General features: G+C 42.6%; 4 protein-coding genes across 7 annotated transcripts; 2 read left to right on the forward strand and 2 right to left on the reverse strand.

The window, feature by feature from the left end:
• Window positions 1-1,031: 1,031 nt before the first annotated feature.
• Window positions 1,032-2,796, reverse strand: srrd (SRR1 domain containing). Of its 3 annotated transcripts, none has more exons than XM_086031737.1 (7): window positions 2,703-2,796; window positions 2,399-2,528; window positions 2,268-2,308; window positions 1,962-2,149; window positions 1,763-1,861; window positions 1,538-1,689; window positions 1,032-1,454 (listed from the first exon to the last, which is right to left on the reverse strand). In XM_086031737.1, the coding sequence occupies exons 2-7, from the start codon at window positions 2,464-2,466 to the stop codon at window positions 1,202-1,204; spliced, it is 801 nt and encodes a 266-aa protein (XP_085887863.1). In that variant the 5' UTR covers window positions 2,467-2,528; window positions 2,703-2,796; the 3' UTR covers window positions 1,032-1,201. The 3 variants fall into 3 exon arrangements, with proteins under 3 accessions (XP_085887863.1, XP_085887862.1, XP_085887861.1); XM_086031736.1 differs by having other exon boundaries at window positions 2,692-2,771; XM_086031735.1 differs by lacking the exon at window positions 2,703-2,796 and having other exon boundaries at window positions 2,399-2,643.
• Window positions 2,689-8,803, forward strand: tfip11 (tuftelin interacting protein 11). 2 transcript variants are annotated; one of them, XM_086031733.1, is made up of 15 exons: window positions 2,689-2,837; window positions 3,253-3,459; window positions 3,550-3,715; window positions 4,267-4,423; window positions 4,524-4,651; window positions 4,754-4,915; window positions 5,065-5,256; window positions 5,402-5,581; window positions 6,400-6,534; window positions 6,619-6,722; window positions 6,804-6,972; window positions 7,210-7,453; window positions 7,547-7,689; window positions 7,788-7,953; window positions 8,075-8,803. In XM_086031733.1, exons 1-15 carry the CDS (start codon window positions 2,746-2,748, stop codon window positions 8,419-8,421), a joined length of 2,592 nt encoding a protein of 863 aa, XP_085887859.1. In that variant the 5' UTR covers window positions 2,689-2,745; the 3' UTR covers window positions 8,422-8,803. The 2 variants fall into 2 exon arrangements, with proteins under 2 accessions (XP_085887859.1, XP_085887860.1); XM_086031734.1 differs by having other exon boundaries at window positions 2,773-2,921.
• A 315-nt stretch (window positions 8,804-9,118) lies between these two features.
• Window positions 9,119-16,246, forward strand: thoc5 (THO complex 5). The gene is made up of 20 exons (XM_086032069.1): window positions 9,119-9,262; window positions 9,461-9,598; window positions 10,153-10,296; window positions 10,867-10,980; window positions 11,097-11,194; window positions 11,335-11,481; window positions 11,576-11,690; window positions 12,042-12,174; window positions 12,282-12,359; window positions 12,475-12,518; window positions 12,942-13,041; window positions 13,586-13,694; window positions 13,764-13,865; window positions 13,953-14,049; window positions 14,696-14,807; window positions 14,897-15,000; window positions 15,407-15,494; window positions 15,577-15,692; window positions 15,786-15,976; window positions 16,074-16,246. The coding sequence occupies exons 2-20, from the start codon at window positions 9,497-9,499 to the stop codon at window positions 16,135-16,137; spliced, it is 2,058 nt and encodes a 685-aa protein (XP_085888195.1). The 5' UTR covers window positions 9,119-9,262; window positions 9,461-9,496; the 3' UTR covers window positions 16,138-16,246.
• A 626-nt stretch (window positions 16,247-16,872) lies between these two features.
• Window positions 16,873-21,341, reverse strand: LOC147146947 (neurofilament heavy polypeptide-like). The gene is made up of 5 exons (XM_086031829.1): window positions 20,686-21,341; window positions 19,734-19,854; window positions 18,644-18,843; window positions 18,425-18,549; window positions 16,873-18,342 (listed from the first exon to the last, which is right to left on the reverse strand). The coding sequence occupies exons 1-5, from the start codon at window positions 21,313-21,315 to the stop codon at window positions 17,313-17,315; spliced, it is 2,106 nt and encodes a 701-aa protein (XP_085887955.1). The 5' UTR covers window positions 21,316-21,341; the 3' UTR covers window positions 16,873-17,312.
• Window positions 21,342-22,633: the final 1,292 nt, after the last annotated feature.

Below are 22,633 nucleotides of genomic sequence, written 5' to 3' on the forward strand. Positions count from 1 at the left end.
ACCTCACAGTTCTGAAGTCTGGGATTCAAATCTCTGCTCCGGCCTTCCTTTGTGGAGTTTGCATGTTCTCCCCATACTTATAAGGCTTTTTCCGGGTACTACAGCTTCCTCTATCTCCAAAACATGCACATTCAGTTCAATGATGATTGTGAATTGTCCATAGATGAGAATGTGAGAGTGAGTAGTTGTCTTCTAGTTTGCCCTGCTTTTAGCTGGCAACCAATCCAAGGTGTAACCTGCCTCTCGAGCTAAGTCTCAAGATGAGGACAAGCATGGAAAATAGGATGGATGGGTGGATTTAAATAACCATACCTTTGTTTTTTTTTTAATATATGTGTACAGGTATTTCTTAAATTGCTTTTGGTTTGTGTTTGTCACTTTAGCAGGTTTATGCAATAACCAATTTCCACATGACTAAGTTTTGGGCTGCTGAAACAAGTCAGTCCAAATTTTGTAGCAAAACTTTTTGTGATCAAACGTTAGCTGTAATTACTGGTGCCAACACACCCACTTTTTTTCCAACTCCTGTCAAACAAATAAAACAGGTATAGAGGACACCACACCTATTTGTACAATCCCAGAAATGCCAATGGGTGCAAAAGAAACAAACGTTAATACTTTCAAGTTTTGTTTTTTTTGCTCAGACTTAGTATAATCGCCCTTTTCAATGCAGCAACATCTGCTCATTTGGCTTTTGTGTGAAGGATGTATATTCTCTGCCTGGGTTTTCTGCAGGTGCTCCAGTTTTCAGGCAGTTCTTTTTCCAAAGAGCTGACAGAAGAACTGAAGTCAGTCCCACACAGTTCTTTGCCCACTTCTCTTCAATGATGGGATAAATGCATACAGTAAATATCCCTATAGTGATAGATTACATTTTTTTTTATGACATATGGGATTGGACCATAGTATTAATGTATACATACCTCTCCATCTGTTCGCATATCCAGCAATACTTTTGGGCATACATATTAAAGAAATTCGACAATGGAAGAAAATGTCATTTTTAATTTCCAGGAATCACAATACGATAGTGCTTTTCAAAATAATATATTTAATAACAGGTTGAGGTTTTCATTCCAAGCAAGAAGGTGGACAGCTGGAAATGGTGTTAGTTGTAATGTCCTTCCAGCAGAAAGAAGCAACACCACATCCCAGCCCTTTAGGATGAGACTGATCAATGTAGGTGAATACAGTAAGTAGTTCATGTCCTTTCTCCACTTTGAGATTCTCTTAGTATTATTTCCAAATCAGAACAGTACTGATAGTGTGGTTCAGGTGGCGCTGTCCAGGTAGACTGATTGAGAGTGTTTAGTTTGCTAGAATTAAAGGTCATGAGTGCAGTGTCACTGAAGACGTCAGTCAGATGAGATGGACAGGTCAGTTGTCTCTCCTCACACATAGTCACTGCTTGGCTGATGTAGCTGTAGTCCCGCTTGAACTCTCTGTCAATCATTCTGTCCCGTGGTGGTGGGGGGGGGGGGGAACAAGTAAATATATTAAATCCTTTCCAATCCAACAAATCGTGTATAAACCTAACCTTTCTCTCATGCCACTGAAGCTGTTTCCAATTATCACCACGAGCGGCAGATATTTTGGACTCCAGTTCTTCCACAGGAGGTTGTTGTACAGGGCTTTCCCACAATGCATGAGATAAAAGAGTGTGGGTTTGGTTGCCAGTCGCTTCCCCTCCTGCATGTCATACGGTGAAAAATTAAAAGTTAATAATAACTATACACAATTATAAGTGCCTAAATATACTGGCCTCATTGTCTGTGAGTACAGTCAGACCCAACTCCCGGAGTACATCTTTTTCTCCAGGGGAAAAAGCAGGATCAAAAACAAGACAGCCTTTAAATGGAATCTAGGAGAGGCACATTCATATAGGTTAGTATGTTTGGACATGACAACACATGACATGACATTGACATTACATGGCTGACAACATCAATTTATATTTTCACCTTTGCTGCATCCAGGAGCAGGAGCATTATAGCGAGCTGGTAACGAGCAGACACGCATGAAGAAAAGGTGCCCAGGCCATAACACACACACTCAAGTGGAAATATTTTGGCATCTAAACTCTCTTGCAGCTGGCCTGAAGAAACCTCCTTGTCTTTTTGGTTAAATGACACTGCTGCCAGCATCTGCTCTGGAGAGAAGTGTGGCGACACCATTGGAGACAACAATGGTCACTCTATTCTGTTGTTTCGTCTTCTTCGTCGAACTATTATTGAAACATAACTATTTTCTTTATTCTAGGGACTCACCTTTCCATTGTTTCCAAAATCCTTCGCATCTCATTTCAGCCCTGCAGAAAAATAACAACGTGAGCATATAAGTCTGAAACAATTTTAATGAAGCATCTTCTGTTCGGTTTCACTCTATGAATCAATCTTACATGGTTTCTTTGATCCTTTTAAGAGTTTTCCCAACATCCAGTGGCTCATTGCAGTGTACTGGCGACATTTGTAATGACTTCAAATTTCTGGATGCGCCTTTTCGTCGACGTTGCACCTGCCATTCACCGCCTGTGTCGGACATCAAGATTAATTTTATCCGAATATAAATATGAAACGAATAAATGCCTATTCGCTTAGAACGTGCGTGGGCAAGGGAATATTTTTATGTGACACCAGTTTTCTACTTCCGGAGTAATGTCCTACCCGGTAGCTAATTATATTTATTAATTACCTTTTTATTACCTGTAATGGAAAGCAAAACCTTTTGGGCAGTCTTTTGTCTTTCATGAATTACGACTGCGTTTTATTTTTAAAAGCCGTTGGGCATCACCGGAAGTACTTTTTCTCCCGGAAGTATTTGACCTGTTCCCGTGTGCGGTAAAGAAGCTAGTTAACGTTAGCTATCGAACCTTATTTACTGCTATACGAAAGAATATGTTAATCTACTCTTTAAAGTTATAGGTAATACATTTGATGAATTCAAAGTCAATATATATCGGTTTTTACGTTTTATTTACCGATACATAAAAAAACGCTGGTGCTAAATATTTCTTTTTCACGTACAATGTTTTATTTGTATGCAGGTGACTCATGTCGTCTATTGTTAGTAATTATAAACAATTCAGATAGATACGAGATTCTTGATTTTTACCATCTCTAATTCAAACGATAAATGATACGTTATTTTGGATATGGATGTAATAGATGTCCACGGACATACTTTCAAAACGTGTAACCTTTGCAATCTTGATGTCTTTTAAATGGCTGTGTATGTTTTGATAATTCTTTCTAGAATGTCAATGTCACACCTGTACGGACGGAGGAGCGCAGAGGAGGATGGCGTAGAGATTGAAAGCTTTGAGATCACTGATTGGGATTTGGCCAATGAGTTCAACCCAGATCGCCGCAGACACAGACAGACAAAGGAGCAAATGACTTATGGCATCTGGGCAGAAGGGGACTCTGACGAGGATGCGAGACCCAGTTTTGGAGGCAAGAGGTAAGCCATGGTTTTGTTTCCATGTTGAGCCACATCAACCCACCATAATCATCCCAAGTAGGCAAAAAAACCAAGTGTTTGTTTTTGTAGATCTAAAGACTACACTGTGCCAGTGAACTTTGTGAGTGCGGGATTAAGAAAAACTGCATCTGATGAGAAACAGCAAAGAGATGAAGAAGAAGGCTCTGATAATTCTGATGATGACGCTCCTGCACCTCTGCCTCCTCGAGTGCCAACAACTAAAAAGCTTCAAAAGGTAAATTACAGTTTGGGGAAATGTTTGGTATTCACTGATGTGCATATTCTAAAAGGGTTGTATTGTACAGTGATTCTTAACTGGTGGGTCGGAACCCAAAAGTGGGTCACAGAACCATTTTAAGTGGGTTGCGGACAGCTAGTAAAAAATTACAGTAATTTGTATTCAGATTTTTTTCAGAACAGTACTTAGGCATACCAAGTTCCTACATAGAACATAGAATATTGATTAAGCATCAGTAAATCTTACTCGCTTGTGCTCTAGTCACTAGTTGCACAAACAAATACAGTGCAGCTCAGTTTTTGGATAGTGGCAACTGGACATCACAGCTAGCAATATACTTTTGGCGGCATGTCAGACTCATTTGAAACCGCGTTTCAATGTACATGTATTTCCAGAGGCTATTTTTAAACAGGAAAATGCTTTATCGTTCTTAACATCTATCAAATGGGTCACGACTTTCCAATAATAGGGAGATGCGGGTCACAGGGTGACAACAGTTGAGAACCACTGGTATAACATTATTTGTGGATTTTTTTTTTTTTTCCTAGGGTAATTTCCGTGGAAACCAGTCTCAAAGGTTTGCAGGGGGTATACAGTCTGGACACGGAATTGGTTCCTGGGAGAAACACACCAAGGGAATAGGTCAAAAACTGCTGCAGAAAATGGGCTATCAACCAGGCAGAGGCTTGGGCAAAAATGCGCAAGGTGTGCAGAATTATGAGTACCGGGTACTTTTTTTGTTTTGTTTTAGGGGGAGTACAATTTCAATTACAGTTTCTGACTATTTGTCTTTTTAATGCTTCAGGTATTGTCAATCCTATTGAGGCGAAAGTTCGGAAAGGAAAAGGAGCTGTGGGTGCTTATGGCAATGAGCGAACTCAACAGAGTCTTCAAGATTTTCCAGTGGTTGACTCGGATGAGGAGGAGGAAAAGGTAACATCATAATGGTCTTTGCATTCAGATTTACACTCTTAATAGTTGTGCAAGTTAAAGATTATCCAACATAGGGACATTCTAAATCCTTTTTCTCTCTAGGAGTTTCAGAAGGAACTAGGACAATGGCGTAAAGATCCAGCAGCCACTGGAGCAAGAAAGAAACCCAAGTACTCCTACAAAACTGTAGAGGAACTGAAGGCTAAAGGCAAATTTGCTGGGCACCGCACAGGAGCGTCTGCTGGAGAGCTAGCACAAGTCAAGGTAAAGTAATTATCCCTTTTTTGTTAAGACGTGGTGTAATAGCAACAGAATGCTATGTAGAAAACCGCCTCTTGAGATTGGAAGTAAAGACGGTCTGCAGGAACGTTCCCCCTCAGTTTCCTTCATCTGATATATCTTCTCATGTGTAGGTAATTGATATGACTGGAAGAGAGCAAAAGGTATATTCCAGTTACAGTCAGATGTCCAACAAGCACAGCATGCCAGAAGACGGTCCGCCGGGCACGTCCATGCGCGATCAGAAGGGATCCGGCTTTGCGCTTCCTGAGCTTGAACATAACCTTCAACTTTTGATTGACCTTACGGAACAAGACATTTTACAGGTACAACCAAACTTCTTACAGATAAACACTTAACACCAAAAAGTATTGGGCAAATTGTTTGCTGTCTACTAGCCATGACCAGTCTTGTACTCCATCACATACTTGCACCAACATCTGTTTTATGGTCTCACATCCAACTGTGTAGTCAGCCAGACGCCTGCAGCATGAAAAAGATGTGGTTGTGTCGCTGAGCCATGAGTCTCAGGCACTGCAGACCAGGTTGGAAGAAGAGCAAGATGCCATCTGCAGAATGGAAGCGGTGCTGGCTTTGGTGGACCGTTTTCCTTCCGGAGAGACAGCACCGGGGGAGGGACCCTCTTTGCATGTATATTATTCTTTATTTATTTTTTTATGACCAACTATGCAAAACTCAAAATCAATAGGCTCACACCGCAGGTCTTGATGCTGGATTCGTATTTTTTTTTTTAAATGTGATTTTTTTTTGGTGTAAGCGCTCATATTACATTATAAATGCAACCTCTGTCTTGTCTGCTGTATGAATACATTCGTCGCCAAAGTGACCCGCATGCGCAAGAGAGACGATGTCACACATGACATATGTTTACGGAAGTAAATGTGGTCCAGCGTGTTGGGGCATTTCTACAGTGAAGCGATTAGGTAGGAGGTAGAAATAAATACAGTATTTGGGGCAAATTATGAGGCGAGGCTTTTCCATCTCATTTCATGGAGACATCACTAGCGATGACATCACATTGTAACCGTGCGTAAAAAAATGACTCAATCTGAACCGTGGCTGAATTACTACTATCACCATAAATGTCCACTTTATGCTTCATGTTTCCAGTGGGATTAAATTAAAGTCAATACTGTTACTCAAAACAACAATACCTGTGATTGAGCTCCTTTAGAGCATTTCTCTAAGCAATTTTCCAAATTCTTGTTCTTGCGCTGTATGCGCTTACAGTAATTTTATTAAACTATTTTTTATTTCTCTACTTTGCTTTTAAGTGTCTCAAATTATTTTGCCTTTGTGTATTTTGCCTTTAAATGTTGTTTTGTAACTAGCGTATGTGAAGCACATTGAGTTAGCTTATGTATGAAATACGCTATATCAATGAAGCTGCCTTGCTTTGCCTCATTTTTCTGTTATTGAAATTATGCTCTTAATTGTGCTTCCTTCAGGAATGCGTCCGCATCTTTGAGACTTTACAGACAGAGTATTATGAAGAATACAAGACGATGGGTTTGGCTGACTTGGCCGTAGCTGTAGTTCATCCCTTACTCAAAGATAAACTCTTTTCCTGGGATCCATTGAAGGTATGTTTACTCCTCTCGCTCGTTATGAATTAGCCCGGTAACTTTGAATTAGCCCCTCTCAGACTTTGATTTTGTTTGTTTCAGGACTCTTCTCATTGCCTGGAAGAGGTCGGCAAGTGGAGGGCAATTCTCGAATCGAGAAACCTTATCAATAGTGGTCAAGATTCAAACATGGACCCTTACCACAGGTAAAAACAAACACATAGAACAGGCTCATAGATTTAGCTTGAAGTCGAACCTGTTTTTATTCCACGTGTATGTTGTTCCAGGCTGCTGTGGGAAGTGTGGATCCCAGTGATGCGGTCCTGTGTGTCCAGCTGGCAGCCTCGTATGGTCGGGCCAATGGTGGACTGTCTTGATCTGTGGTCTCCTCTTCTTCCACTTTGGATCTCAGATTACCTGCTCGAGCAGCTTGTTTTGCCTCGGCTACAGAGAGAGGCAAGTCACATTCATATGTGTCAAACCTGTGTTGTGGTGATGCGAGTGGCGGGTTTCCGTGTATTGCTTGTTTTTTCTTTCGGTTGATTCTTTTTATTTCTGTTCAGCACTTTGTGTTGCATTTTTGACGTATGAAAAGTGTTGTGCAAATAAAATTTGATTTGGCGCTTAGTATATGATATGGTATATGACTTTGAGTGTGTGCACCACCCGAAAACCCTATTTTGTGATGAACAGGTGGATGCGTGGAACCCCTTAACAGACACGGTGCCGATCCACTCATGGATCCACCCTTGGCTGCCTCTGCTCCAATCACGTCTCGAGCCTCTCTACGCGCCCATCAGGAGCAAACTAGCTAATGCTTTGCAGCGGTGGCACCCCAGTGATGCCTCAGCACGTCTCATTCTGCAACCGTGGAAAGATGTTTTTAGCCCAGGAGCTTGGGAGGCTTTCATGGTGAAGAACATCATCCCTAAACTAGGTAATCTATTTCCTCTTCTTATTTATAACTTCTTAGCCTCTATATTTTCTGACATTGGGGTGTGTCTATTCCCCCCCCCACACACACACACAGCTCTGTGTCTGGAAGAGCTGGTGATCAACCCTCACCAGCAGCAAATGGAACCCTTTCATTGGGTGATAGACTGGGAGGGCATGTTGTCCCCATCTAGTCTGGTCTCCCTCCTGGACAAAAACTTCTTTCCAAAATGGCTCCAAGTAAGGAACTTTGAGACTCAAAGTATCTGTACACCTAACAGAGCAACATAACTACCGGTAATTAGTTCGTTTGACTTTGTTGTGTCTGTTCACGATAGGTCCTGTGTTCGTGGTTGAGCAACAGTCCTAATTATGAGGAAATCACCAAATGGTACCTCGGTTGGAAGACCATGTTCAGTGATGTCTTGTTGTCACAGACACTCATAAAAGAAAAGTTCAACGAAGCGCTGGACATCATGAACCGTGCAGTATCTTCAGGCATGGGTGGGTTTCAGGAAAGACGTAGCGCTAAGAGTGCATGTCAGCATTTCTTTCATCAATGTAAAGAGGTGCAGATATGGTGTGACACAACTCACTATAACATGTTCTTCATGTGTACCCACAGGTGGGTACATGCAACCAGGTGCTAGAGAAAACATTGCATATCTCACTCAGACGGAGAGAAGAAAGGACTTCCACTATGAAGCCATGCAAGAGCGCAGGGATGCTGAGAGTGTCGCTCACAGGGGTGCCAGCGCGAGTGTACCCACAAACTTTAAAGATCTCATCCAGACCAAGGCAGAGGAGAATAACATTGTGTTTATGCCCATAGTGGCCAAACGACACGAGGGCAAACAGCTTTATACATTTGGGCGTATTGTCATCTACATAGACAGGGGGGTGGTATTTGTGCAAGGAGAAAAGACTTGGGTTCCCACATCTCTGCAGAGTCTGATAGATATGGCGAAGTGATTTTGAATATTGGTCATTATGGAAAGCAGGGGTGCCCAAGTCCGGTTCTCAAGAGCCCATATCCAGCCTGTTTTAGATGTCTCCCTCCCCCAACATACCTGATTCAAATGATCAGCTCATCAGCAGGCTTTGCAGAAGCTTGATAATGATCCTGATCATGCAGAAGCTTGATAATGATCCTGATCATTTGAATCAGTTGTGTTGGAGGATCTAAAACAGGATAAGGGCTCTCGAGGACCGGACTTGGGCACCCTTGATGTAAAGACTAAGTACAGTAAATGTTGTCTTTTTTTGTGACTTCATCAAATAGCATCACAATAATGTTTGTACACTTTTTAAATGTATGTAGAATTTCAAATAAATATTTTTTTGTTTAAAAAAATGAATCTGTTGCCTTGGTTTTAGAACGGAATGTATACTACAGCCGTAAGGCAGCCCTTTGTTTTTGCACACTCCAAGTAAAGTGGTCATAGCGACAAATGACATAAAAATGAAAAGCTATGGAATTTAATTTGTTTTCAAATCACAAGGATCAGATTTACTGGCAAGAATATGTGCAAGTGTGCTGACTAAATTTAATTTGTTAATATTTATGTATTAATTGTATTTAATGTTAAAAAGTCACCCTAAAAGGACTATAAAGTAGGAATTATTCATATGTGCATACTGTCGCTTACTGTAAATAACGTTCCTGCAGGTGGCAGTCGAGGGCAGCTCTTTTCTATTTGGCTAACTTTAAGCACTGAACGACTTCCGTCTGTATCCGGCGCGTTGTTCCGTAGTTTCGGGAACGTTTATCGTCCAGAGAATTTCTCATTTACATTTTTTGCTCACCATAAAGGTACGTAGGTGTGTGTAAAGTCTTAACTGTGCAACATAATATATTGGTGTTTAATTTATTTAGATTGGATATGGCTCAATTAAGCCGTTACCTACGGCTGAAAGTGTGCTAGCTAACTAGCCTAGCGGTCGTAGCAGTTAGCATGAAAATCTATCCAGCCATCGGGGCACATGGTAGTAAATGTTTTTGTTTCCCCAGACTAACATAAACTAGACGACCATTTCCAGTTTACAAATGTCTTCAGACGCACTGAAGAAGCGAAAGGCGAAGGTTCTTCGCAACGAAGCAGGACCTCCGGAGGTGGTGAAACGAGGCAGAGGTGACGGAGATCAGCAGGTAACTGAAAAGCGCCCAGAAACGTTTTGCACTACATTTCTATTTGTGTTTGTTTCAAAGTGCTGGCAACTTACCACACATAATATTAATATTATTTGGCCTCTTCTTGTGTTTTGCTAGTGATCGTGAACTTGGTGAGGAAAATGTGGTTACGGGGGTCTCAAAGCACTCGGCGTGTATTAGCCGCTCATGCATTTACGTGATTACAGTGAAAAAAAATATCAAAACTCAACTATATTATTACATCTCTTTTTTTCATAGTCGAACAATAAAGAAATGTACTGCTTAACATACGCAGTTAATGCGGGGAGTTTTTACTTGTTGTATAAGATCCAGATGTCTGCAAAATTTGGTTAAGATAAGTTGATCAACTAAAACTAAACTAAATCAAATTGTGGAAAAAATGTTATCTGATCTCTGATGTGTTGTCAATTAATCTGGAAATTGATTAGTTATCTATTAATTGATTAATTTTCACTCCTCTAGTTCCACAAGGTATATAGTGGATACTTGTTACTTGATATCCGTTCAATTACTCACCTGTATATTTCTAGGAAGTACGTGTCTACAATGAGGAGGTGGAGCTTGATGGCCGGGATCACGAGGAGGACTTCATCCAATTTAAAGAGTCATGCGAAGGTTTGGCCACTCTGATGGGTGAAATACAGAAGCTCAAAGCCAGCGGGGCAAAGGAAGGGGTGAGACACACATTCACTTCATCAGTTAATTGTGCTTTGAGAGCTACAGGAATCACACGACCTTGTTATACAATTACAAATTTCTGTAATTTAGAACTAGTGCTAGTTTGGGCATTGCCTGAATTTGAGCGATTCCAGTTCCAATTTCGGTTGGACATATCGATTCATATACCAAACGATTTTCAATTTTGATTCTTTTAGCAGGCGGGGCCAAAAAAGTTTGCATGATTTAAATTTGGGGTGTCCAAACTACAACCATCCATGTTTTAGCGACCCACGGCATAAACCACCAGTGCCAAACCCAAGGCCCGGGCCTTGATGTGATATTATAAGGCGGTCATACATTTATGTGGGTTCAGAGTCATAACGTCCCTCGGAGGGACAACGTAACTACGATGTGGCCCACGGCCAAAATGTGTTTGGCAAGTCTAATTTGGAATTAATGGCCCGAATTTGTGGGAGTATTTTATTGTATAGTATGTAGAGGAAAATATTGATTCTGGAAGTAAACTGGAGGTTTTCTAACAAATTTGTCGGTGTGTATTAATTGGCTGGCAATGTTTCTTGTAGTGTGCTGAGGTTGAGCGGAAACGTTTGCAGAGCTGTAACCACTTTATGACTCTGAAGAAACTCAATCGTCTGGCTCACATGCGGCTCAAAAGAGGCCGAGACCAGACCCATGAGGTGAGCGCAATGATCGAAGTACTTGCGTACACATTTTGATTCACATATTATTGCCGATCAGTGTTACGCAGTGTGTTGATGAACATAAACGTCAACGCTCGGTTTTTGTCCGACAGGCAAAGCAGAAAGTGGATGTGCTGCACCTCCAGTTGCAGAATCTTTTGTATGAAGTTCTGCATCTTCAGAAGGAAATCAGCAAATGTTTGGAGTTCAAGTAAGTGCGAAATGTCTACTTAACCTTGAATTCATTTCAGAGTAAAGTGAAGTGTTATTCTTACTATGGCATGTTGGCTTATCTCTTGATCGTTTGTCTTGAGGATTGTGACTTAATTAGCCTCTTTGTTGTTGTCTCAGGTCTAAGCATGAAGAAATAGACTTGGTGAGCGAAGAGGAGTTTTACAAGGATGCACCGCAGGAGATTTCCAGGCCACAACTCACCAAAAATGATCCGCACCAGCTCACACTGGCAAGATTAGACTGGGAGCTTGAACAGAGGAAAAGGTACTCACACTTTTGGCCGTCACCGCCTAGTTAATGCAAAATGCCCCGAAAGTTATGCACAGCATACAGAGAGTGCATTCAATGATTGATGCAGGTTGGCAGAGACATACAAAGAGTCTCAGGCCACCAAGGAGAAGATCCAGAAGAGTATTGAGGTCAAGAAGGAACACCTGAGGAGCTTGCAGCCTGGCCTGAATGCCATCATGCAGGTATAACTTGCAGCTAATTACTCCCCCCAGTTTAATAGTTGAGCCTTTATTACACAAATAGCCTACATCAGCAACCTCATGAATGAATTAACTACTTCAAAATGTATCGTTTAAATGGAAATCACATGCATGGATAGATAAATGTAGTATTTTATGCTTACATAGGATTGTGCATTTTGAAGAAAATTCAGTACATCGAGAAGAAGTTCCACATCTGTGCATTTGACACATTAGGAAAATTTTTCATTTTGAGGAACAGCAACAGTCCATTTAGTTGTGTAGGTGCATTTTTTTTTTTTTTTTGTATTCCTGGAATGTCATTGTGATTTTTGCTCCCTCTCCTTTGTAAAGGCCTCGCTCCCAGTACAAGAGTACCTTGCCGTGCCTGTTGAACAGACACAGAAACACACCGAGATTGCTCAGCACCTGCCGCCACCTCTCTATGTCCTTTTTGTCCAAGCCAATGCTTACGGCCAAGCATGCGGTGAGGAAGCTTGCCACACACAGTGCAGTCCTAGCCCATCATTTTATATCAGTACCTATACTAGGAGTTTGAAGTTCTATTCTGAGTGATTTTATGCTTTCATTCAGACAAGAACCTGAGCGTATCAATCAGTGGAGATGTGGACGAGGCCAAGGCTATGTCCAAACCTCCAGAGGACTCTCAGGGTAAGCACATGAATACATATAAGCTTGTCATCGTGTAGCAGATACGCACAAACAATAACAAGAAAGCACACACTGCACTCATCTTTTATTGATGCACGCGTCCTATGTCACGCAGATGATGACAGTGACTCGGATGCAGAGGAGGAGCAAGAGAAAACGGTGAGTCTCGGCTCATTTTAAACACAAGCACACAAACACACAGGTTGGTGAGGTCAGCCAATCCCTCAGATGCGTCAGCGTCCCCGCAGCTGTCACACAAAGTGTCCCTGAAGCTCCATCTGTCACACTGAGGACAGATGGGTGGGGGAGAAGGAATATTGATGGCTCCCTGGAACAAAATGAGGGCCCGCTGAGGAATTCTAGTTTTATTTGTTTTTTTTATTGTCAGGAAAGGCTTAGCAGCTTCAGCCTAACCCCATTTGGATAGAATGGTGATTTAGTGAGTTACAGCCTGCTCCTTTTACAAATTAAATACCTGAGAAGCTTTTATATCATCGGTTACCGTTCGAGTAGATGTTTTGTCACTGTTGCCTAATCAGCTAAAGCGTTACATAAATGTGTTTTCTATTCGGCACCTGACAGAAGAGGAGACGTTCGACTGCTGGCGGCCAGCTGGATGACAAAAGACGAGAGATGCTCAAGAGGCACCCGCTGTCCCTCTCTTTTGACCTGACGTGTAAAGGTAACTCATTTCCCACTGTTGTCGTCTTAAAATGCAGAGCCTTACATGAAATAGCACCTGCACATTCAGTGATGAATCCCGTGGCTGTATGACACCTTAAATCACAAGGTTACGTTCTTGCTAAAGTATGTAGGTGAGATTTGATTGTGGTGCTTTATCACACTTCTGACTGTAAATTGTGTGTTCCTCCTGCTGGTGACTACATGATATAACCAGCTGCATTGCAGGCTTTCCTTACCCTAAAGGGGAGGAGAGAGGTGCACTCGTCTTTGTGCTTCTGCAGCGTTTTCATTTTCTCGTGAGCGCTCTTTGCCCAACTCTGCTGAGCTCCCTTGCAGCTTTTTCTTTGACCAGCTGTCTTCTGACAGCTTCACGCCTCATTTGCTACGTCATGGGGGTCATCGTGACTCCATTGTGCTCCATCACAACCACGTGCCGTTTGGCACTCAGACGCACTAATAGGTCCAAATGGAGCAACCTAGTGGATGAATCCCAGTTTCAAGGTGACTTTGCGATCTACTAATTGCCAATCTATCTTTTGTAGATGGCAGCATCATCAATCTCTACTTCTACTACCTGATAAATCTCAACATCATGACAGTCAAAGCAAAGATTTCTGCATCCACAGACCTCACCACAGCCATCAGCGCAGGGTACGTGCAAGCGTGTATAGACTTAATCCTTCATCTGTCCGCTGCTAATGATGAGCACTCCATTTATAGCGAGCTGGTCAAATCTGAGACCCTTCTCAGCTGTCTGTACTCCAACGATCATGGAAGAGAAACGCCCAATCCAGCCAACCGTTATCAGTTTGATAAAGTTGGGTAAGGAGGCCACGGCAGTTCTACCCAGATGTCAAAAACATTTAAGGTATAAAGTTACAATCAACAAATGTCACGACACGTCCACAGGATTGTTTCTTTTGCTGACTATGTGGAGGAGCTGGGTCATCCCTACAAGTGGGTTCAGAATCTTGGAGGATTACATTTTCCGAGTGACACCTCAGAGGTACTGTATGCATATGCCGTTTCCGATATTGTTTGGGTTGCATGTAGTACAGATTATGGGTCAGCGTTATTAGCGCCATCATTCGGACATCTCTCCTTGTAGGCCTGCATGTGTGATCTGCAGGCATGCAAGGACGGATGTCACAGTGACAGACTAAATCAGGAAAATAAATCTTTGAAAAAAAATATATTTTACTTGCTTACTGGTGACCAAGTAAATGGTTATGATAAATGGACTGTGCTGCATCTACACCATATGCTCACATACATTCATAGACCTATGGGAGGCTGCTGCCAGGTCCACTGGGAGCATATTAGGGTTCAACGTCTTGGATATCAATGCAGGACCAGGCTTTTTCACATTTTTTATTGTGTATTACCGGTATTGTCCAGAAGAATCAGTGGACAGTTTTTTTTTTTCTCTCTTTCCTATTTTATGCACCACTGCCTTTTTCATTTTTTTTCACCAATCACTTTGTTCTATATTCGGGATTGTTGTCTTATAATTTTATCCTGCTGTAAACATGTAATTGTGCAATAAAGTGTGTCTTTGTTTTCAACTATTATAAATCAATACTTAAAAAGTGACTTGATAATTATCCCGGCGGTTGATTGAGTTTATGTCTTATTATTGCTCGTGTCCCCAGGGTGTGCTTGTGGGCAGTTCTTTGAGTGCTAGCCATATGGAGAACACCGTGAAGCTCCTGAGGGGGCGGGTCCTGTCCCGCTTGGCTCTTCATAAGCAGTTTGCCTCTTTAGGTAAAGTAAAGCTACCATCGACCGTGTACTTGAAGTGGTCCTCACGAAGAGCCGTTCAATTGTGGCTAAGGTTGTTCTTCTCTCCACAGAGCACAACATCATCCCCGTCACCAGTGAGTGTTTGCACCTCTTTCCAGCCAAGATTATTTCCCGGTTAGCTCAATGGACCACCATCACCCACGAGGAGTACATGGTATGCACACCTGCTCAAGGTTGCCCACACACAACATGGACAAATAAATACATTTAAACCTGCTTTAATCAGTTTTAGGAACTTTTGAGGTACATGCTATATACAAAGTCCAGCATAACTGGGATGATGCCTAGTAAGTAAGATGTATGGTTTTTATTGAGTTAATTTGTGATCTTACCAACACAAATTGGATCTTTTTATTGTGTTCCAAAGTTCTGGTGCACAAAGCGAAGCCCATAAACTCGTTTGGTAGATCCCTGCCTTCAACCTCAACCCACATCAAATACATTTGGAATGAGGAAGTTTTAGATGATTGCACAAAAAGGGGACTAATACATATTTTCAGTTTCTCTACTTTTATGGCCAGGTGTCTGAATGCTTGATGTCAATCAATCTTCTCTACTAGGATCTGACATTTACACGTCATGTGACTGATGCTGGTCTGGCAAAAGAGACTGATATGTACTTCTCCGGAGTTGTCGAGAGAGGCACAGGTAACCAGCATTTCTATTGTTTCATTCAAATACTGTTTTCCCGTTTATATAACTTTAACAATCCATACAATGTTTTTTGTAGCTCGTCTCCAGGCTGCAATAGTGCTGAATCCCCGTTACCCAGAAATCTCTCCTCTCTTCTCACTCTCTCTCAACTGGAAGGGAGAGCGCAGCGGGCGCACTGATGACAACCTTCGGGTAAAAGCATTTTATAATCATTGCCAATGTGCCCTACACACACACAAAAAAAAAAAAAAAAAAAAGAAGCTGACTCGTGTTTCTTGGGTGTAGGCCATGGAGAGTGAGGTGAACGTGTTCAAAAACGAACTGCAGGGGCCACGTCCAGGCTACCAGCTCTTGACCAATCAGATTTCACGCCTGTGTGTCTGTCTGGATGTCTACCTGGAGACTGAAGAACAGGATGATGGCGTGGAAGGACCACGGGAGTTCCCCCGTGAAAAGATGTGCCTGCGTACTGTCAAGTGTGTACTTAAAAGAATAAAATGTTCCAATCTTTGACGTCCACTTGTATCTGACTTGTGGTCTTTTCTTTTTTTTTTTTCCCCTTTCTTCTCTCAGGGGTCCAAATCGTCTGAAGCCATTCAAATACAACCATCCTCTGGGCCTCTTCAGTCATCGCTAAAAGTTGACTTACCATTCCTCTTACAATTTTTAACTCATCCTCAGCTATTTGAAGCATTTTAGACAAGCTGTAGACATTTAAAAAAAAAAAAAAAATCTAAATAAACTGATACCTTATTGTCTTGAAAAAAAAATGTGTCCCCATCTGTGATGTCCAAATTGATCAAATTTCCCATTCTCTCTTCATCCCATTCTTGCTCTATTTATAGAACACGAGCTCACTCATTATTCATCACTGTGATGCACTCACACCGTGTCCACCGATTGCAGTTACAAAACGTTATCCAGGACAATTTACTCAAGTACACTTGACCACGTGGTTTGAATGTCAGCTCGTCTCCAGTGCCAAAAGCTGATCCATGAACTGATATTACCGCTTTACAGGTGTCTTGTTTTTTTTAAGACTATTACCTAGAAATGTATTTTTAACTTACACACCAAAGCTGTTTTCCTATTAATGGATAATTACCAATGAAAGAGAGGGGGGGAACAAGTGATGGAAATATGCAACTGAATAGGGAATTGACTCGTGGCATTATGCTGCACTGCTCCTCATTTATACATGAGTGAGGTTTGCGGGCCGCGAGGACGGGTGCAGTGTCTCCACCCCTTCTCCTTCCACCGCAATGCAGGCAAGTCATGCCGCATTTACCATTCAGACTTAATATTTCCTTTCACAAATTCTTCACATCAGGTTCGGACACGATCGCTTCCCCTGCCGACTTAAGCCACACAATTTTGATGTCGTTCTTTATTTTTCTTTTGCGTTGCATAATTTAGCGGCTTGATACATATCACAGTCAGTATTGTCAGAGCATCGCAGGCCAGAATGAGACATCTCACCTGTGAAGGAAACATTAAAGTGCATAAGCATCCAAGTTTGTCTTACTAATGTTTCTAACATAGCAAATATAATATAGATATTTGTATACAGTATATTGGGTCATTATGTTCATCTTAGAATATGTCCTTGAAGGCTAGTGTAGGTACGGTGTAAATGCACTCAATATTGAATAGGCAGCTGTCATATTGATAAACCGTGTTGCCTACAGACGTGATAGCATGAATGGTGCGTATATAGGAAGTAGGTCAATAAAAATAAAGATTGCTTATGCTGGAGCATCCTTCCTGTTCTCAAAGTTTTTTTTTGTTTGTTTTTTTTTAGTCCACTCTACTTCACTTATTGACCTTCTCCTCCTTTCTGTCTTTGGACTCATTGCCAGGAGATTGCGCCACCTTCTCCATCTTCCCTCCGTCGGCAGCTCCTTTATTGGGCTCCTTTTTCTCTTCTGGTTTTTCAGGTTCAACTTTAGGGGTAGGTTTCTCCTCCTGCTTCTTATCAGGCTCCGCCTTTGCCGGTTTAGGAGCCGAGGGCTTCTCCTCAACCGTGGGAGGAGCCTCCTCTTTAGGTTTGGAGGCCGGAGCTTTGTTCTCAGCAGGTTTTGGAGTTTCTTCCTTCTTTGGCACTTCAGTTGTTTGGCCGTCTTTCTTGACATCAGGTTTGTCGTCCTTCTCCTTTTTATTCTCTGCTTCTTTCTCCTTGTTCTCCTTCTCTTTTACTGGCTGTTCCACCTTTTCGTCTTTAACTGATGGATCCCTCTTGTCATCTTTAACAGACTCCGGCTTGTCTTTTTTCTCCTCTTTGGTGTCATCTTTGGAAACAGGGGCTGTCTTGACCTTCTCCTTCTCCGGAGGTTCGGGTGTCTTCGGAGGGGGGGATTTAGACCGTGGGGATTTGTTTTGGGGAGATTTGGATTCGGGTGACTTTGCAGGGGATTTGGCCATGGGAGATTTGGCTGGTGGTGATTTGGGCTCTGGTGATTTTGGGAGAGGTGTAGGCTGTGGAGAATTGGGAACTTTCTCTGGTGATTTGGAGGGAGATTTTGACTGAGGAGAATTTGGGACTTTCTCTGGCGATTTGGGAATCTCTTCTTGCTCACCCTCTTCTTCTCTTTTGTCCTCCTCCTTTGCCTCTCCTTTGTTTTCTTCCTCCTCCTCCTTTTTGCCTCCGTCCTCTTCTGTCGTCTCCTCGCCTTCTTCCTCGTCTTCTGCCTCCTCTGTCACTTCTGTGACCTGGGTCTCGTCCGTCTGTTCTTGAACAATCACTTTATCTTCTTTCACTTTTAGGTGTGCTGAAAGTCTATTATCGAAGTAGGAGTAGGGGCGGCTTGGCACTAGACGACTCTCTTCTCCCTCCAGTAGCTTCCTGGTTTTGGAGACAACATGGAAGCTTCGATTATCATGAGAAGTGACACGATCAACATGCATTATTACATCAGGGCACCAACCGGTAAGCCGCTATTTCAATGTCCAGAGCCATCTTCACATTCAGAAGTTCCTGATAGTCCTTTAGCTGGCTGGCCATCTCCCATTTTGTGTTTTTCAACTCGGAGTCCAGATGATTGATGGTGTCCTACAGAAAGAACACACGATAAGACATACAGATTCAACATACCCGTGTCTTTTGTTTCCTTCTGGCGATATGTCTGAGTTTGCGATTGTCCTGCCTGAAGGGAGTCAAGGTCGTCCTGGTGTCTTTCCTCGCTCTCCAAACGCTGCCTCTCCAGGGACTCCTTGGTTCCTCGGAGAGTCTCCAACTCGATGGTGCGACTCTGGAGCTGGCGACGGTACTCCACGATCTCATCTTGGGCCCCCCGGATGGCATCTTGGTTGGACCTGGCCGCCTCTGTCAGACGCTCCACGCGAACTGTATAAACCAACGATTACTTGCGTCACGATGCACACTAAATCCTACACTAAACATTTTAGTGTGTTGTAACTTTGCTATTTACTGCACAGTATGTATCTGAGCAAGCATCCTGCCCAGCTCCCCTCTTGTAAGCATGAATGAGCCTCACTGCTGCAGTCAGCACGACATCACAAACAGTAGACAAGGTCATACTGCCAACTGTGTTTGCTTTGCAGCAAACACATCCGCAGAATGCATCTTTCTACACGATGGAAGCCTTGTAAATAAAGCCTTTATACTTACGCCTGACGCACACTCCTCGAAATACTGCTATAGGACTTGAATGTTTCATTTTCACCCATATATCAAATAATAAGAATAATGTTCGTGCAGGCTGTGTATGCAGACACTTGGTGCGTGTTAGTACCCAAGGTAGAAAAGCGCTACATAAGTGACAGCCCATTTACCATTTACCATTCAGTCAAGTTAGTCAGGAGATGAATGAAGGTCACTTGTCCTTGCTTCCTTCCACACCAACTTAAAGAGCAAGTCAATCCAAACATCTTTTTTTCAAGAATATGTTCTATGCAAGCCCTTTAGTTGAAACAAGGCATTCTGATAAATATTGCGTTTGTGGAATAAGAGTTAATCCACTCATTTTTAGCCATCTCTGGGGGAATATAAATATAAAAAACATTTTGTTTCAAGTTGTACTTAAACGTTTGATTTCCACAAATTTCCAAGACTTCTGATTTCAAAATTTGCTGTTAGCAACATATTGTATATAATAATCAAATGCACTGATGTGGCCCGTGATGAAAATGAGTTTGACACCTCAGTACTGTCCCGTCTGTTACATCCCTTGAAAGAATGTTCGGGAACTTTTACTCGCTATGGACCAGCGTTACCTTTGAACCAGTCTTCGGCTTGTGTGGCGTTCTTGGTTGCGTGACAGTCGAGCTGTGCCCGGATCTCCCGTAAGGCTTCCGTCACGTCCACTTTGGAAGAGTCACGCAGGTCAAAAGTCATCTAAAAATGGAAAGCTGCATGAGCATTTACTTGAAATCCCACAAGTGCGCTGAATTTTCAGTGCACCGGTACACTCTTTCTCCTCACTAGTAAGACAGTTCAGCGCACGAGTAGAACGACTATGGCCCACTGATACACCAACTAGATGTTACTAGTGAAAAAACTGCTCTCGTTAACATCTGCGTCTTACTCGTACTAGTGAAGCACACCATCATGTCACTAGTAGTACTAGTAGCATGCAAGTTATCAACTAGTGCAAGATTTTAGGGTGACACTAGGCAATTACTAGTGCGCTCTGGTCAGTCGACCAGTGTGCCTTAGGCATTCTACTATTGTACAGAAATGTCACAAGAGTAGCGGAAGGCAATTGTGGAAAAGCATCACTCGTAAGACAGTTGTGCACAGATAAGTCAGAAAAAAGTGGGAAAAGTATCACAATTACTGTAGTGGAAGGCATTTGGTCTACTATAGTACGCCCTATAGTGTGAAGAAATGTCATACAGTTATGGAAGGCAAAACGTCACTGTAGTAAGTCGTTCTACTAATGCGTAGAGAAATCATACTAGAATTAGGCGATACGTAATGGGGGGAAAAAACATCACTAAGACAGTCTTTCATCACCTCCACGCGCGGCCGAAGTGTTCAACTAGTGCACTGAAACGTTACACAGTAGGCAGTGGTGGAAAGTTATACTAGTGCGCTGTAGTCGTAGTAGTGCGACAGAATGTCACCAGCAAGACAGTGCACCGTAGTCGCTCAACTAGTGCGCTAGTGACAACAAAGAGCGCACTAGTAGCAATGAACTGATGCTCAAATGGCTTGCCGCAGCACCTGCGCGCCGTGAATCTGAGCGAGGAGCTCGGCCACTTCTTCCTCGTGGTTCTTCTTGAGGAAGGCGGCCTCCTCGTCCAGGGCGCTTTGCTTCCTGTCCAGCTCCATTCGGACCAGCTGGCACTCGTCCACGTACTTCTTCATAGCCCGCGCGGCCGCGTCCAGCTCCTCCCGGCTGCGCGCCTCCTCCTCCAGTCGGGCCCGCAGCTGCTGGATGTCCTCCTCCAGGCGTTCGTACTCCACGGCCGCGCGACCCTTCTCCCTGCTAAGTTGCCGCATGAGCTCCCGGAGCTCGTCCAGCTCGCGCTCGTAGTACTCCCCCACTGAGGTGCGACCGCTCTGGCTCTGCCGCAGGGCCGCCGCTTCCGCCTCCAGGTTGCGGTTGTGCATCTCCAGGCTGCGCACCTTGTCAATGTAGCCGGCGAAGCGGTCATTGAGCGCCTGCAGGATCTCCTTTTCGCTCCTGCGGGACATGTCCCCGTTGAGGGCGTCCGGACTGTCCCCGGAGGACGGTTGGCTGTAGACGAGGCGGCGGCGCTGGGAGTGGAAGCCGCTGGAGGACACCGAGGCTGGCCGAGCTTTGCGGAGCCCGCTCGGGCCGAAAAAGTGGCTCTCCACGGTGAAACTCATTTTGGGGACTGCAGCAAGAGTGCGGAGCGCGAGCTTTATATATGAGGGGAGAGAAAGTCACTAGCCAGCAGTTTAAAGAGACACCTTAAAGCACGCCTCCATTTATTTAGCCCGCTCTAGTGGTTTTCAAACGTTTTACACCAAGTACGACTTAAAAAAGTTAAATCTCCAGCCCATCATGACCAACATTAAGCACAGTAGTGTAGTCGGCATATGTGTTTCTAGCCCATTTGGGAGGTTCTTTTGATTTCTTCTTTCTATGAATTGATTGATTTTACATGTTACATATGATGACAAAAGCTACAGCCGTACCATATTGAATCGAATCGTTATTCCACCGAATAGAACCGAATCGAATCATTCTACTTGAAATTGTACCTTGAATGTCTTGAATTGTATCATACCCCGTGTATCGAGATATGGATGGAATCGTCTTTCATTAGAGATATGCACACCCCTATTATCACACAGTACTTGTTGTACAGTAATGTAATGTTTTAACAACAAGAAAAAAAATCACCCCCCTTTGCCTCAAAAATGGTTTGTTCCACAGTGCATTCACTAGCCCCCAACCCTGACTGGGCTCTGAGCAGATATCTGCACGGAGCAATCACTGGCTTCCATTGACATTTATTTGTGGTGTAAGTACCTGGCTTAGGATCTATGGAACATCATTCAACTTCCACCACTCAACACCAACAATCTACCATCATTACCAGTCCTCATTTGTAATTTTTCTAATCATAGCTCACTGTTTATTTTATTAGGTAATAGGTAGGAGTTAGATGATGTTTGTTGAACTTCATATTAAAGTCCAAAATCCATTTTTGTATTTTTAATCTTCACTACAGCAGAGCATATAGCTTTATTGTGTATGACGAGGTGCTGCTGTGTTAAAATGAGTTCACCCAGTCAGAAATTAGTTGGGTTGAAATATGTTTTATAAATCCAATCAATTCCACTTGTGCTGTGGCTCAACATTTAAATAATCCTTAAAAAGTGTTAAGCTTTTATAAAGTTAATATGTAAGAAACTATTAAATTTATCTTGCCTGGCTGGGAGCTCGGCACCTCTAAACCTCCAATCCCTTTAAAAAAAAAAAATAATAATACCAATTTTTAAAAAAAAGATGCCTTATGAACTGCTTGAACATTAAAACTGTTCTTTGATATAGAGGGGAAAGCTATAGGCTACAAAATGTATTGTATAATAATGTGCTTTATACTTATTGTTGTTTTTTGTAAGAACGTATTTTAATCATTTCTGTTAAATAGTTTCTATATACTGGTGCATAATCAATACAAAATAGTAGAATGGT

The sequence above is a fragment of the Filicampus tigris genome, chromosome 5 (genome assembly GCF_054856515.1).
Source record: "Filicampus tigris isolate MCC_2025a chromosome 5, RoL_Ftig_1.0, whole genome shotgun sequence".
Taxonomy (NCBI): Eukaryota; Metazoa; Chordata; class Actinopteri; order Syngnathiformes; family Syngnathidae; genus Filicampus; species Filicampus tigris.

Excerpts from the sequence above, each read along its gene's own strand:
- srrd (XM_086031735.1), bottom strand. The coding sequence starts at position 2,541 with ATGTCCGACACAGGCGGTGAATGGCAGGTGCAACGTCGACGAAAAGGC. Across the intron at positions 1,690-1,762 it reads CTGTACTCACAGACAATGAG|GAGGGGAAGCGACTGGCAAC; the intron begins GCCAGTATATTT and ends TATGACATGCAG. Across the intron at positions 1,455-1,537 it reads TTCAGTGGCATGAGAGAAAG|AATGATTGACAGAGAGTTCA; the intron begins GTTAGGTTTATA and ends ACCACGGGACAG.
- tfip11 (XM_086031733.1), top strand. The coding sequence starts at position 2,746 with ATGAATTACGACTGCGTTTTATTTTTAAAAGCCGTTGGGCATCACCGG. Across the intron at positions 4,916-5,064 it reads GAGAGCTAGCACAAGTCAAG|GTAATTGATATGACTGGAAG; the intron begins GTAAAGTAATTA and ends TCTCATGTGTAG. Across the intron at positions 7,690-7,787 it reads TCTTTCCAAAATGGCTCCAA|GTCCTGTGTTCGTGGTTGAG; the intron begins GTAAGGAACTTT and ends TGTTCACGATAG.
- thoc5 (XM_086032069.1), top strand. The coding sequence starts at position 9,497 with ATGTCTTCAGACGCACTGAAGAAGCGAAAGGCGAAGGTTCTTCGCAAC. Across the intron at positions 12,175-12,281 it reads TGCTTACGGCCAAGCATGCG|ACAAGAACCTGAGCGTATCA; the intron begins GTGAGGAAGCTT and ends GCTTTCATTCAG. Across the intron at positions 12,519-12,941 it reads AGGAGGAGCAAGAGAAAACG|AAGAGGAGACGTTCGACTGC; the intron begins GTGAGTCTCGGC and ends GGCACCTGACAG.
- LOC147146947 (XM_086031829.1), bottom strand. The coding sequence starts at position 21,315 with ATGAGTTTCACCGTGGAGAGCCACTTTTTCGGCCCGAGCGGGCTCCGC. Across the intron at positions 18,550-18,643 it reads ACGACCTTGACTCCCTTCAG|GACACCATCAATCATCTGGA; the intron begins GCAGGACAATCG and ends TTCTTTCTGTAG. Across the intron at positions 18,343-18,424 it reads ATTGAAATAGCGGCTTACCG|GAAGCTACTGGAGGGAGAAG; the intron begins GTTGGTGCCCTG and ends CTCCAAAACCAG.